This window comes from Eupeodes corollae, chromosome 2 (genome assembly GCF_945859685.1).
Source record: "Eupeodes corollae chromosome 2, idEupCoro1.1, whole genome shotgun sequence".
NCBI lineage: Eukaryota > Metazoa > Arthropoda > Insecta > Diptera > Syrphidae > Eupeodes > Eupeodes corollae.
Genome location: NC_079148.1, coordinates 8,828,969 through 8,844,756, shown reverse-complemented (window position 1 = coordinate 8,844,756; position 15,788 = coordinate 8,828,969). Strand labels below are relative to the sequence as shown.

General features: G+C 34.3%; 1 protein-coding gene across 3 annotated transcripts in view; it reads left to right on the top strand.

The window, feature by feature from the left end:
* Positions 1–14,883, top strand: part of LOC129946906 (uncharacterized) — a 108,029-nt gene extending 93,146 nt beyond the window's left edge. For 2 of the 3 annotated variants that reach the window (XM_056057282.1, XM_056057283.1), the window contains 4 exons: positions 8,210–8,503; positions 9,338–9,466; positions 9,855–10,160; positions 10,232–14,883. In XM_056057282.1, the coding sequence (XP_055913257.1) occupies positions 8,210–8,503; positions 9,338–9,466; positions 9,855–10,160; positions 10,232–14,356 (4,854 nt within the window). In that variant the 3' untranslated portion in view covers positions 14,357–14,883. Of the gene's footprint in view, positions 1–1,402; positions 1,749–7,546; positions 7,977–8,209; positions 8,504–9,337; positions 9,467–9,854; positions 10,161–10,231 lie in introns of those variants that run through there. The other variant, XM_056057281.1, reaches the window with a different exon arrangement.
* The last annotated feature ends 905 nt before the right edge of the window (positions 14,884–15,788 follow it).

Sequence of the window (15,788 nt, the reverse complement as noted above, 5' to 3'; positions counted from 1 at the left end):
TTAAAAATTTTGAATATTTTTAAGTTGTCTATTTGGAATGCAAAACCACGGTAATGTGTTTAACAATATAAATCATTCGTCGGTCAGCAGTCAACTTCACCTGTCGTATGTCAGCTGTCAGTTTTTCTTTCAATCGTCACTTTTCAGTCAATGAGTTAAAAAAACTTAAAAAAGTTAGTTTCGAAAGAACAAAAGTACAAAATTTGAAATTGTTTTAATTCAAAGAAAATTCAAAACAGTAAGCAAAAAGGAGCTTTTGTATAGATTGGCCCTCAATTAATGGAAGAGAATTTTGAACTTGCTAATGGATATTGTTCTAAAATTGAATTTGGCACAAAATTGAAAAACATTTTTCCAGAATGACCTTAAGAATACTTTTAAACTCTAAAATACAATCTTAAAAAGAAGAACACCGAAAGGAAAATACTTTATGAGAACACATTTCTAACCACAATAAAAATACTTACGAAATCGTTTGATATGTGATCTTTGTAAAAAGTTGAAAATAATAAAAAACATCTAGAGTTGACTCGATTTCGCTGTCTGCGAGAAAATGAGTAGAAACTTTGGGCCAGATTTTATAAAAATCGAAACAACAACGAATACAAAATGTATTTGAAAAAAATTCATTGCTCAGAAAATGGGTCTTCCAAAACTCTCTTTTGTTTTTGGACTAAGTATAGGATAACTTCGAAAGAAAATTTCGAACAAAACCATTTAGTAAGTTTTCAAGATTGTTTCAAAAAAGGAATACTTTTGAAAAATAAAGAATTCTTGTTTATTATAACAAGTTATTAAAAAAGGTTTCATTCTCAGAATATTTGTATATTCCGTTGAATGAAGTTTTTCACATCTGGTAAAAATTTTAACGTTTTCATGTAATTAAAGTATCGAGTCTTCGATTCTTTAAAAAAAATATCACCTTTCAAATTTAGCGTTTCCAATTGAAGATATCAGTTTTTATTTTTGTACTTCTGTTTATTCAAAAAATTTAGTTTTTTAAACTAGAAATGTCCTACAAAACTTTGATAGAGTAATAAATTATTTTTCCTGGGGTAACCTCAAATTTCACCGCCTCAATTTGGCCTAATGCTGCGCCCCTTCACTCCACCCCTGTCCCCTCACAAATACTAATCTAAAACTTCGTAAAAACCTGATATTTTCTACAAGTGTGTGGGTTGAGGCTTGAGGTTTTTTTACACTGTGTTTATGTACGGTTATACCTGTATACCTACACTGTGTAGGTAGAGCATACAAAATACAGGTAACAACACACTCAGGTGTGTGTACTCAGGTGGACAGCGACAACAGACCAAAAGAGCCTACCTATACTTCATCAAAAAATATCCAAAGTGAGTGAAATGCGCAGAGTTATATCTTTTCCCTATAGAGTTCAGTTAGTCTCTGCGAACGCTTTGCGAAGCACGGATTTCGTATACGGATAAATGTGCTCTGTTCGATTTTGTGAATCGACTCGATACCTATATAGTATAGGTATAGTTATGTGCTAATTTACATAAGTTACCAAGAAAGAAATAAAAAATAAGAAATAACCTCTCAACAAATTGACCAAAGAATCTCGGTGTGCATCTCAGTGTAAATTTTGAGCGCAGTTTTGGCTTTTATAATTTAAACCGTCGTCTCATCTTCGTGGATTACTGTGATTTAAAAGTTTAAACAAATAAAACGATATGAAATCAAAAAAGTTTTAAGTTACTCTTCATCTCCTTTTGTTTGTCATCTATTTTGTAAGTGGTCAATAAAAAAAAGTTTTCTTTGGAAATTAAATTCTGGCTACGCGGTTGATTTATTGGATACACATCGCACAGCATCATCGTCAACATCATAAAATGGATACACAAACCTATAGTTATAATCACACACAGACACGTATATAATCATGCATATATATGTATAAAAAAGCAGAACATTGGTTTGAAACTGGATTTCTTTCTTTTTATTTAATTTGTCTTTTAATTCCATCAACATAAATCTCTGAACTTCGTGGTCGTCGTCTTTGTCGCCACATGCATTCTCCCACACCTATTCTTATTATTTTGCATATAAATAAATATCCATGTAGATAGATGAGTATAATAAAACTTCCATTTAAGACAAAGAACAATTCTATGCACGGAGAATAGAAAAAAACAAAAAAAATAAAGGCTCATATTTCTTGCAATAGCGAGGAAAACAAAAGAGCTGACTAGCAAACTTGATTTTATGCTTATATGCAAATTTCCATTTTAATGGGAAGAAAAGTCCGTTTATAGCGTTTGAGTGTTGATGCTTGTTGAATTTAAATTTCAAATAAAATTATAATTTAAACGAAAAAAGGGTATAATTCCTACATTCTATGAAATTACCTTATAGAATATATTATTATTCTAAACTTACACGAATTTATCTTTGTAAGAGTTTGATGTATCTTTTTGTAATAATAATTATATGAATAAGCAGGGACTTGAAGTTAATAGTTAATAGTATAATTATATTTATACATATAATTCATTGATTCACCATCACCGGTGCGGTGTGGCGCGGTGTGTTGATAGTGGGAGCAACGCGGCACGGTGGTGGTGACAAACCTGACATGAATATCATTATCTAAATATTCCGATCGTTCTATGTTTGAATATTTTATGTTTGGAACCTTCAAGTTTTAAGATTTCGTTGATACGGGAGATTATAATCATATAGTTCGACATTTTGTTTGATGAAATAAAGGCAATAGACGATCAAGTGAGCGATGGTAAATTTCATCTCAACAATCTCAGCGGGTCAGTTTTGTTTATTGTGTGTTGAATTTTGTCGATGTTAAGAGACTTAAAGAAAAGAAAATAAGAAAAAAAGAAGAAATCTTTTAAAAGGCGGGTAAATCCCTTCTCACAACACACAGGTGTGTCTGAGATTTTATAGATACTCGTTTGTTTCTTTTTTTAAATAGGTAAAGGTAAAGATTTTTTTCTCTGTCAATCATTAGAAACTTAAATAATAATTGATGATGATTTCTCTTACGTTTTTTTAAATTTTATTTTCTGTTGGTTTCTTTGTCATAATTATACCTTTTTTCATAAGATAAAATTAGCCTTTAATTATACTCATATTAATGTTATATGTGTTTTTCTATTTAAAAAGTTTAACAACTTTTAACTAGTTTTGCAAAATACTTGTTTATAATGTGAACATTCATTTACCATTGCTATTTTTATTTTTATTAAGAGTTCAAAAATCACGTGTATTTAGGTACAATATTGTGAAGTAGGTTTTTATATATGTTTGTATGTATATGGATATGTTATTTAAACAAATATTTCAAGGCCTGCAAGTGGTATTTCGTGCTTTAAGTTTTTTTAAGATATATTCATTCAAAAGCTTTTCTTAAGAACTTACTATCTTTGAATCTTAATTGATTTACATTAACTTGAAAAAAAATAAAGTAAGCTTTGGTCTGACATTGTTTTTCTTAGTTTTTAATAGATTTTTTTTAAATTTTGATTATACAGTATAATTTTAAATCTTTTAAAGAATAATATGGTAAACTTTTGGCAATAAATTTTAAGTTTTTAAATTGACAAATTTTAATTCCTAATTCTAATTTATTGCATAAGTTTTAAACGTTCACTTTAACCTTTGAAGTTCTAAAATATTCCCTTTAAGTAGTTCTTTAGTAAATACGTAACTAAATATTAAATATTGGCTTAGACATCAATCTTTAATTTGTCTTTAGATTCAAAATTCTTTTTGTGAAAAAGAACCTTAGCTTATACAGATTCTACAGGTCTTGTATTTTATATTTTTCGGACGAGTGGCATCGATATAAAATAATAATAAAAGTTCTAGCATATAACTGCCACGGCTTCCTCTGGAGTAGTAAGGTCCAATTTGTATTGAGTTTTTACAACATTTGGGGGCATATATGCTCCTTCAAGTGGTCAATCAATTCTGTCTTTTCGACTAGCTGAAGACTTGAAAGTTACGGCCGATTTGTTTATTGACGTATTATTTCAACCAAAAGTGAATTTCATTCTCAAACAAAATTTACACAATAAGTATTTCCGCAGAACCATGATTTTCATAATAAATTTGCAAAACTTGAACGATTTCTTCACGTGTCATTCTATTCATTTTAAAATGTCAAACCAAATTAAAAGTAATCACTTGACAGTTGGAAAATAGTGTTGCCAAGTAGGAGTTCCTTATCTCTAAAATACACTCTTTACCCATTTTGAAGGAGGTTAATACAATAAAGCGTCAAATCTCAATGGATGTGTTCACTGTGAATAAAAGCAGAAATTAAACCAGGCCACTGAATGAGTACATTTAACATTTAAAAAAAGAATAATTGTTTGTTATTTTTTAATTCAAAATTTATGCTAAAATCAACCCAAATTACAACTCCTGGCAGCAAATATTTAAATTAAAATCATATTTTGACGGAAACAATAATTCGTATCACGTGCAATTTTTAATTTGTTTAAACAGAAAAATGTATGAAACCATTAACAACTTATAAACATTTTGAATTCAGGAAAAAAAAAACAATAATCATTGTATACCTACGAAGATCGAATAAAAGAAGAAGAAAATAATATTAAATTGTTGAGGTTTTTTTTTGTTTTTGATTTGTGGTTAAACCAGAATTTTGGCACACAAAAAATAAAAACTAAGAGGAGAAAGTGAAATTCGATTTTAAGAAGGAATGTTTATTGAAATTATATTATGTTCATTTGTAAAAATAGAAAATGCCAAAATAAATAAAACACTAAAAGGCATGATGGATAAATTATGAGCACTTTCATTTGATAAACATTTTTTGTTTATTTCTTATTCTAATTATGTTTTCATAAAATAAAAAAGGAACAAAGCAGAATCAGAAAACGATGAATTAGTTTTATTAAATGTCATTGTGACTGTCAAAACCAATATTGTTGATCTATTGTGAATATTTTTTTTTTATTTTTGTCTACGGAGTTTAAGAAAATAGGTATTGTGAATAACAATTTTTATCAATTATTTTTGTTAGCTGTCAATGTATTCCTTCAATAAGAAATGAATTTGCAGTCGATGGAAAGCTTATTTATTTTTGACAGCTCAGTATTTGTTCATTACTTTTAATTTCCTGTGTGAATACTCTGAACGCAACCATTTATTTAACTTTTGACAGTTCATTTCTCTGTTCCATAATTTGTTGTACTCTTAAAAGTTAAATATTGTTATTGCTGCACGGTAATTTTGTTAAAAGCTCTGAACAAAATAAACGCAACCTGAACGCTCCAATATGTCTGAGTTGAAAAAGAAAAAACAGATCTTATTTTGACAGATCTGATTTGTGATGTGTTCTTTTTCTAACTATTGTCAACAATTGTTAACTATGGTCATTCTTAAATGTTAAGATTTATAACAAAATGACATCATCATATCTATTCTAAATCCATTGTTGAAGTGTCAAATAATAACGATTTTTTACAATCCATAACTCAGTTCATAGAAATGAAACGACTGTCAAAGAAAATGATTTATTTACAAAACAGACAAGTTTTCCTTGCTTATTAAAAAGCAATTTTCCAATTTATGTTGTTTAAAATTTCTGAGAACTTTTTCAGAAAAAAAACGCTTTGTCACAATGAAATATAAACACAATTCACTATTTATTCCCATACACCAATCCAATAAGCTCTCTATTTCTTTTCATCCTTTTTGAATTTTGCGATACAGAATTATTGAAAATCGAATCATAAAAATTCTCTTCATAGATTTCTGACAGCAGAAGTGAGAAAAATTTATGAGAAAACAAAAATCTCCGAGATCTTAGAAATATAAACCCCTTCTTTCCTTATGTATTTTGCGATAAGAAGTTTTAAAAACAAACTTTTTGTATTTACCGTTAGTTTTTTGACAGATGAACAATATTTTCTAACAATAGCCGCTCCTAATTCCTAATAGTGACATATGAACAATTGTTTTGACATAAAAACAACTATTTGTAACAACAGGACAGAATGGTGACGACGATAAATAGTTTATTAAGGTTTTTAATTTAATTGTAGGTACGTAGGAAATGTGAATGTTTAGACAGTGAAAGATCGGGATGATTGTTAAAATTACATTTTTTGAAGTTTATTCTATTTGTTGACGTTTCTTTATTTCATTTAAACCATGTTTACATCAATACATTTTTGAGAGAAAGGAAGAAAGTAAATACAAATAAAAAAAAACTCCATCTTTAATTGATCAAAGGTTTTCACTAAACAAACCAATCATTTGGAGCTTTTTTTGGCAGCTCGGTTAAAATTGACATTAAATGAAATCTGACAGATGAAAACACAAAGTTAATGAAATACCTCCAGTGGACCGATTTTGTTCTGAATTATAAAACCAAAACTCAGCTCTTCATTGAAATCAATTTCAACACGGAATAAATTAAAAATTAACAGCGAGAGAAGTTGTGGTTTAGATAAAGTATCTTTTTATAATGTATTTTTAAAATAAATAGCTTCAATTTAAAAGCGAAACATAACAAATCAAACTTTTTTTTTAAATCACAATAGAAAATCTTCAATGATGACAATCAATGACAACTTTAACTGACCCCTTATGTCAAATGAATAGGACAATGTATTGTCAGAATGACAATTTATTTTTGATAGATCTGTGAACGAAATTGAATTAAGAATTATTTCCCTTTGCAACTTTGTATATCACAAGCCATATGTGCTAATTTTGTCTCTCTGTCTGGTTGCAAAAAAAGCACACACTCTCTCTGTAAGTGGATACTCGATTTTGCCACTTCAACCACCTGTTTTTGGCTTGATGCCACATGCCACAATGATAAAGTACAAATTCTAAATAAAGAAGTGTAGTTTATACATACCCTTATAGCAGTTACACAGTAATTAGTGCTCATTTTTTTAACACTCATTCTACAAAATGTAATGTTTATCCAGACCATCCTGGTTCTTTTTCAACGATTCAAGGTACCCTTTTGCTTAAAACATGACATTAAGAAAAGTATTAAAAGAAAAAAAAAACTTGGCATTTGTGTCACTCCTTGTTGCGAATTGTAATATGAGAGAAATTGACACGAAAAAAGAACATTTCCTGTCTTCCTGAACGACTTCTTTTTTTTTAATTTCCTTTGTCACTGAACACAGTTCATCTTTTTTCATACATTTTTTGTCTCTGTTTTTCTTCTTTTTGCATCTCTTTCGATAAGACATTTTTACAGATTGTGATGGTAGAACAGTAAAATAGGAAGTCAAAAGTTAAGGGAGTGAAGTTAGCTGCGCTTCTTGTCATTTTGTTAGAGGGTATTAGAAATTATAAGATTTTAGCTGATTTACACGATGAAACTCAAATTTCTTTTTGAATTCATAAATCATTGCTCAAGATATATACTCGTATGATTAAAATAAAAACGTGTCCGTGTATTCGTTATATTGACAGCTGCGAAAACATTAAAAACAAACTTCGTATCCAAAAGAAAATTTCCAAGATAAAACAAACATTTAAAAGAAAATCACTCAATAAAAAATTAATTTTATAGTTGACGCCATTAAATCTGTACACATATTGAAGATAGAATAATCAACGGCATCAAAATGATTAAATTTCGTTATAAACGAAAAGAACCAACTAATATTGTTGGTACCGTAGCAGCTACAGCACCCGTTCAAAAAGCTATAAAAGAACAATCTTCAAAGCAAACCAAGTTCAATCAAAGTAATAATAATTCTTCGAATGGAAATGGTGTCACTGGTAGTAGCGGTGGCGGTGGTACTTTACCACGCATAAGTCCGAAAAAATATGCCGAACAAAATGATGCTAATAAATCAGCAACTTTAACGCGAAAAACAACTGCAAAAATAACTTCGGGCATTGCAATGGTAACGCAAATTCCATCGACTGCTGAGCAATTTCACGGTCCAACTAATGAACTTATAATCAATCGTGATCGTTGTATTAACGCCGTTATTGTGAGTGACTAATTATGGTTTTGTTTAAAAAATTTTATTAAAATGATTATGGATTTCAATGCTTATAACTTATTTGATATTTAGATGTCACTTTTGACTTTAATTTGTTTTTGACAACTGACATTTGTTTATTTGCTTTGATTTCCATTATCAGATTTAAGTTTGACATTTATTACCAATTTTCCAACAAACAAATATAAATGATTTATTGTTTTTTTTTTGTTGTATTATAGGAACTTTTCCAACAACTTCAAACAAGTTCCGAGCCAGCACTATGTCCGGAACCACTTCGTCGTGCTTTGGCAAGTGGGCCATTAGCTGGAAGAAGATTTCCATTGGGATGTTTAGGAGATGCAGCTGAATGCTTTGAGCTTTTATTGCATCGTGTACACTCACATATTTCACCGGATGATGGAGATTCCTGTGAGTCACAGGCATGCATTGCCCATCGTCGTTTTGCGATGCGTGTTATTGAACAAAGCGTCTGCAAGTGTGGTGCTAACTCCGAACAGTTACCTTTCACTCAGGTGAGTCACAGTTTTTTTTTATTTTTTGTTTGTTTAAATGACAGTCCTTTATGAAAGAAACTGTAAAGTAGACTTAATTCAAGGAGGAACTTTGACATTTGGTTTATCATTTCATTTTACACGGAAACATATCACTTCTTCGGAGTTACAAATCTCCAACTTATCAAACTTTAAATCCTTTTTAACCGACAGGACTTAAGTTGCTGGAAACTTATTTCAAACGTGCGAAAGGGGGTTAAATGACAACGAAAAATGTGCGTCATTCTATCCTATAGTTATTTTTAAATATTCTTTTTATAAGAGGTTGTATTCATGTTGATAATGAATTATTTATTTACTTGAGTACAATTCTTACTTTCTTTTTCAATGCCAAAAAACTGCTGAATAATTAATGTTGTATAAAATTTGAATTTTTACTTTCGTTTTTACATTATTTGTTTCGCATAAAAACAATTTTAATTTTGTTCTTTTAAATATTATGTTGTTTGTTCATGTTTAAAAGTGAAAACTTATTTTTACTGAATTATTCCAGCAAAATTTAAGGCATTTTTCTTAGGACAGAATTCGGAACACCATAAGTATCTGTCAAAATTGACATTTGGCTCCCTTACACATTTGTTTCTCTTACGATAGAATTCGGAACCAAATATGTATCTGTCAAAATTGACATTTAATTCCCTCTCCAGTCTTTTTACTTAATTCTGTTTTTAACTAAATGATTTTTATTTATTTTATTAAAGACAAAACACAATAACTTCACTTCGGTTAATACGAAGTGAAAGTATCAACAATAAAAAAATCAAATTTGTAATAATTAATCTTTTTCCTTCACAGATGGTTCACTATGTTTCGGCATCAGCCCTGACATCACAAAACAATTTGGCCATTCAAAATCACCAACAACTGACTTTTGGCCAACTACTCCGTTCGGCGGGAAATATGGGCGACATACGTGACTGTCCGGTGAGTAATGATTTCAGAGTGTTTGCTTTGTTTTTGTTGTTACCCATTCTGTGGTGACTTTATAGCTATATAATCCTGTATCATGACACATTTCTTCATCATTAATCAAACTCATTGAAAGCTGTTATGTAAGATCAATAAAAATAAAAAGAAATATATAAATAAACTACACCGCAAAAGACACCATATGGCTGTGTCAATTTTCTGACCTGTCAATTTTGGTTAACCTCAATGATACCTAAAGAAAAATTGTCCAAATTGATCATGATCATGATGAAATGATGAGTGACCAATATTGCTGACATACGGGTCCTAGATGTCCTATCGCTTTAATTTATCTTTGGAGGACTTCAACTGATGATTTTTTTTATTTTCGTTTTATTTATAGAATTCCTGTGGCGCTAAGATCGGTATTTGTCGTGCACTGCTCAACCGACCAGATGTTGTGTCAATCGGTATTGTTTGGGATTCGGAAAGACCTGCAGCGGACCAGGTTCATGCTGTCTTAAAGGCCATCGGTACTACATTAAGATTGTCTGATGTCTTCCACCAAGTGTCTGACCAGCGTTGGGCACAAACCGTCCAACACGAACTTGTTGGCATTGTTTCCTATTACGGAAAGCACTACACTACTTTCTTCTTCCATACCAAGCTCAAGGTTTGGGTGTACTTCGATGATGCCAATGTTAAGGAAGTAAGTTTCAAACTATAGCACTAAATTTTCTTAAGACCGTTTGCTTATTATTGATTTTTTTTTATTTGCAGGTTGGTCCCAATTGGGAAGGAGTTGTTGACAAATGCAGCCGTGGACGGTATCAACCATTGTTGTTGCTCTATGCAGTTCCCCAAGCACCAGCTGGACCGCAAATGCCCCCACAATATATTCAAGAACTTATACAATCGACTGCCCGGCGGGCCATCACGCCCAGTCCTGAGAAACCCATAATGGGTAATACCCGTCGTGCCATAACGCCAACTCCAATTCGATCACCGAACGATTATCAGAATCTCAGTGTTATTCAGAGCAAGATCTTCCCGTCTTCAGACGAAACCGATGCTTATATTAGCCGCAAAACTGTTGAGAACGTTCTAAACGCACAATATCAAAATTTAAGCGTGATTCAAGATAAAATCTTTCAAAATGGAAATCAGTCGTTGGAAGACAAAGAAGGAGGATTTTTGAATCGCAAACCTATTGAGAACACATTGAATTCTCAGCTAGCCCGAAAGCACCATTTGAATCTTCATCGTAGTTTGAGTGCTGAGTCGGGACAAGTGGCCAATGGCTCGCCACCAAGTGATGGTCTTACGATTCCAGATCACCTGAATCAGCCGAGGCGACGTGATTCGGGAAACTGGAGTGGTGATAGAAACAGTGCCAGTTCGGCTTCTTCTACAACTCTTGATAATCCTTACCTTTATATGGTAGGCAAACGTGGAGGACCTGCTGCGGTCCCCCAAAGCCCAACGAGGCAAGCTGGTATGCCCTACGACCCGGGCTATGACTCGTTCTCGCTATCATCAACAGATTCTTATCCACCGAAGCACCACAACCCCCAACTAGCTAAGATTCCAGAATCGGTAGTGCTTACCGGAGACTGTGAAAAGCTATGCCAAGAAGCCGATCAGCTCCTCGAGAAGTCCAGAATAGTTGAGGAATCTCATGACTTGGAAACCGCTCTGGTACTGTGCAATGCTGCAGCAGGCAGAGCTCGAGCAGCAATGGATGCTCCCTACAGCAACCCACACACTATGACCTTCGCTCGAATGAAGCACAATACTTGTATAATGAGAGCCAGAAGTCTTCATCGCAGAATATTAGTTGAGAAGGGCAGCGATCTAGAGACCAATTATCCACCAGAGTTGATAAAGAACATCATGGCTGGTGGCAGCGTCAAGCACGTCCGTCAAAACAGCAAGGATAAGACTCTTGAAAAATCTGTTAGCAAGAATATTGAGATCTATGCAACTTTGCCCAAGAAAAAGACCCCAATCAAGGCGTCTATTCTTGCTGACGACAATGCAATTGAATTTGATCCACCGGCAAAGCCGGAGAGGGAAAGCCGCAGCATCTTTGGACGCAGCAAGGAAAAGGACAAGCGAAGTCGCAGTGAAGATCGCAACAAGATCACACGAGAGTTTTCGGTAGCTGAGACTCTGCTTGTAAATGCCAAGGACACCCTCAAGAAGCACAAAGAAGATAAAGATGAGAAAAAAGAAAAAGATAAAAGCGGTAAGAAGCAACACAAAATCCGCAGGAAGCTTCTTATGGGCGGCTTGATTAGAAGAAAGAACCGATCTATGCCTGACCTAACTGAAGCAAATGCTGTGGAGGAGCAACAACAAAAGGAAAAGCCAGCTCCAACTATGGTATCGGTAGATGATAGTACCGTGGGCTTGAACAAAAACAACACGAGTGGATACATATCGGAAGGACATTTCGATTATCGCGAGACAAGCAATGCAAATCCAAACCTTGAGCGCAGCAAGCTCATGAGAAAGAGCTTCCATGGTAGTGGTCGGCAGTTAACAGTTGTTGCGAAAGTAGCTCCACCACCACCTTTAAGGACGAGTTCTGCCTTAACTCAACAAGACCAAGCCATCCAACCCTTCCACGAAGCAAATCTCTCAAACATATCCAGCATGAGTGAAGATTCCTGCCAGACTATCATCACTACCTGTGCACAGGTTCACTCAGAACAGTCTCCAATGAAGCACGATGAGCAGAACAACAGCTACAAGAATCCATATGGCTATGCAGATGGAGGAGTTGATGAAGTCGATGGCCGTCTTATGGACTCAACACTCGATCTTCCACCATATCCAAGTCCACCAGCATCAGCTTGCCATTCGAGACAGGCGAGTGAGGATTTCCCACCACCTCCTCCGGAAATTGATATGGAACCACTTAATCAGCAAATTAATCAGATCCAAGCTCTCGAGGCAAATAAAATCCGCAATCTGGAAACTCTTGAAGGCACCACAAGCATTTTGGCCCAGCTTCAGCAGCGCCAACACCTTCTGAAGATGAGAAAAGATCAGAATTCTCCCAACACCACTGCCAATGATAACTGGCTTAAGGAGCTCCAGATGAAACAAAGCGACCTTAGAAACAAGAAACCCGACGCTGTGGGTTCTCCAAACAGTGTAAGAGATCTAGCCAATCGCTTCGAGCAAACCAAGCTCCAACCACAACCACCACAACAAATGCCAGATCAGAATTCACAAATCCGGTCGTATCCATCGCAGGAGCTTCTCAGCAGTAAACCACAAATTCGAACGCAAATGAATGGTCTTCCAGGTCCAACAGGTTGCAGTGGAGTTGACGAAGTTGACTGCCCTCGACCTCGACTGCCCTCAAACTCGGGACTACCTAAACCGAAGTACGAAATTGCTCAAAGCCAGATTGCCGAAGAAATACGCGAAGTTGAAATGCTGAACGCAGTAGTCCAGCAAACTCTAAATAACTCTCAAAACGGCGTTAAGCGAGTCAAGAAGAAGAGCGTTTCATTTTGTGATCAAGTCATTCTCGTTGCCACAGCGGATGAGGAAGAAGATGACAGCTTCATTCCTAACCCAATTCTGGAGCGCGTCTTACGCACTGCCCAAAATCCAAATGACAAAGTCACTGCCCAACTTATTCAACAGCAACAGCAAAACATGCTGAGGCTTTCAACTGAAGCGACTCCAAGAAATATCTCCCAACAACAACAGCCAAGCCCAACACCCTCCGCAATGGATGCCAGGCGAAGCATGCCTCAAGACATGCAGCGCTATATTCAGATGAGACACCAGAATAGTCCAAAAATGGAAAACAACCGACACGAAATGACTTATCCTGGCAGCAACAGTCCACAATTTCACCAACAACAGTTGATCCCACCAACGCTACAGCAGCAGCAACAACAACAACTGCCACCACCCCAACCCAACCCAAATACTAACAGTGCCACACATAACATGCGTTCACAAGTTTACACTCCAATGCAGGACATTTTCAGGATGCAAAATGTACCAGGGCAGATGAACGGAAGTGCCAATACTAACACCAACAACTCCAGCCCCCACCTCAATACAAGCCCACTGACCAATACTAACGGCTTGGTTCAGCAACTACCGCCACGAACCAGTATGAGCGGCATCGCTAGTCTTGCCAACATGCAACACATGCAGATGCTCAGTGGCAACACTGGACAAATGGACGCCAATGTAAATGGCATCGTTGGATCGCGAGCCCCAATCGTCGATCAACAGGTCTATCCTAACGCAAATCCTGCCAGCCGTTTGCAAGTTCCCAATTTAAATCAGAGCTATTTGGTATCACTGCAAATGGCAGCACAGAAACAACAGCAGCAGCAACAACAGCAACAGCAGCAGCAACAACAACAGCAGCAGCAAATTATGAACCAGCAATTACCGAACGGTTATCACATGATTTCCCAGCAGAACGGTTACCACCAACTGTCAGATGATCGACTCCATACAAATGGGCCATCGCCCTATCAGAGGGTGCCACTGCCACACGGTGCCTACCCTGGTAACAATAACTCTCTTCCCCCAAACTCCTCCCCTTATTTTCAGCCACCAGCACCATTGAAACAGATGTCTCAAAAGAAGGTCAGCTTCGAACCCGGCACCAAAGGTGAAGCCGAACTAGCGAACCAGCAGCAAAACACCAACGGCATGCCAACGCTAGAGAACGCCCAACAGAATGGCGGTGCATCTGTCAACGTCACCGTCATTCCCACCCGTGTCTATAACAATGCAATTGTAAAGGCTTCTGCGAAAGCAGTCGAATGCAATTTGTGTCGGAAACGTCACGTTATCGCACCAGCTGTTTACTGCACAAACTGCGAGTACTATCTACAAATGTTGAACAACAGAAGATAGACGCAAACATTAAGCGTCCGTGCACACTCGGTCCGTTCCCGCCCTTCCAAAATATGGTCTCTCTCACTCTAAGTGCAAATTATTTACAAAAGATCTAAACTTTTAGCTCTAAAACTTAAGTTATCAATAATTTTTTTTTAGAATAAGAATTTTATATATTATGACCCGCCCACAATAGGCGTGTCTGTGCATAGTAGAAGGTAAGTATTTGAATTGATATTGTGATATTTAAGTTACAATATTTGTTTTTAAATTTAAAGTTTTTTTAAGTTTTCTATCTATAACTTAACATTGTATACCCACACAATTTTATAAAAATTAAGAGAATTATTTTTTATGGTTGTACATAAAAAATTATGTGAGTATACATTTTATTGTTTAAAAATAATAATTAATTTTAAAGAATATTATATTCTATTTAAGTTTTACTTTAATTTTTTTTAAAAGTTTATTTTAAGCAAAAAAGAAATGGCGATACTTTCAAATGGTGTTGCAACTATGAGCGTACGTTTTATAATGATTTTTTTTACAGAAAAGAAAAAGAAAACTAATATTCAAAATATATAAATAAAGAAATAAATAAATAAAATATTCTTTTACAGATAACAAAGTTAAAATCTTTTATTTTTGTTTTAAGAATTTTATATTCAAAAGATCTTTTAAATTTCTAAGTAGGTACAGGATTTATAAATGTATGTTTTCTCATCAAAAAGGTAAGCTTAAAAATAAAATATGCTGAGTATACTCAAAACTGTAACGCATTTTTGGAAGTGACGCATGGGAGTGTATCTGTCAAAAACTTACTTTGTCCCGTCTGCTCTTGATAACAAGTTCTTCTGTATTTCCCAAATCAAAAATGCAACTTAAATTATTGTTTGCTTGCAAAATTTGTTTTGTATCTATTTACACTTCTGAACTACCCACAATCCAAAGAAATTTATAGCAGAAGCAAACAAAAAACAATGCTTTGTTTAACTCTGAATGCTGCCATTTCTCTTAAAATTGATTCAATGCAGTCATCTGTCAGTCAACACAAGAATAGTTAAAACAATTCAAAGGGCTGCTGATGGCAAAAATGTAATTTGATTTGCTATCTACTTTTTCAAATTTGTTTGTATGCTATTGAATTATATTAGAAATGTTAATATGTCAAACACATTAATCAATCCGAACAACTTTGAATTTTATAATTTGCAAAGTTACTGAACGCCGTCAATTTTTCTTGTTAGTTCAGAAGTACAGCGGCTCCATTGGCTGCGTTCATAATTATATCTTTAACCCACTTACACACAAGGAAATAAGTTGCTAAAAACTTTTTCGCAGTTTTTGTTTTAAGTTAACTGAGAAATCCGTTCCAGATATTCGCTTTAAAGTAGAAACCTTTCTTTTTTATTAATTGTATTATACAGTTGTGTTCATAAAAATTGCAGTG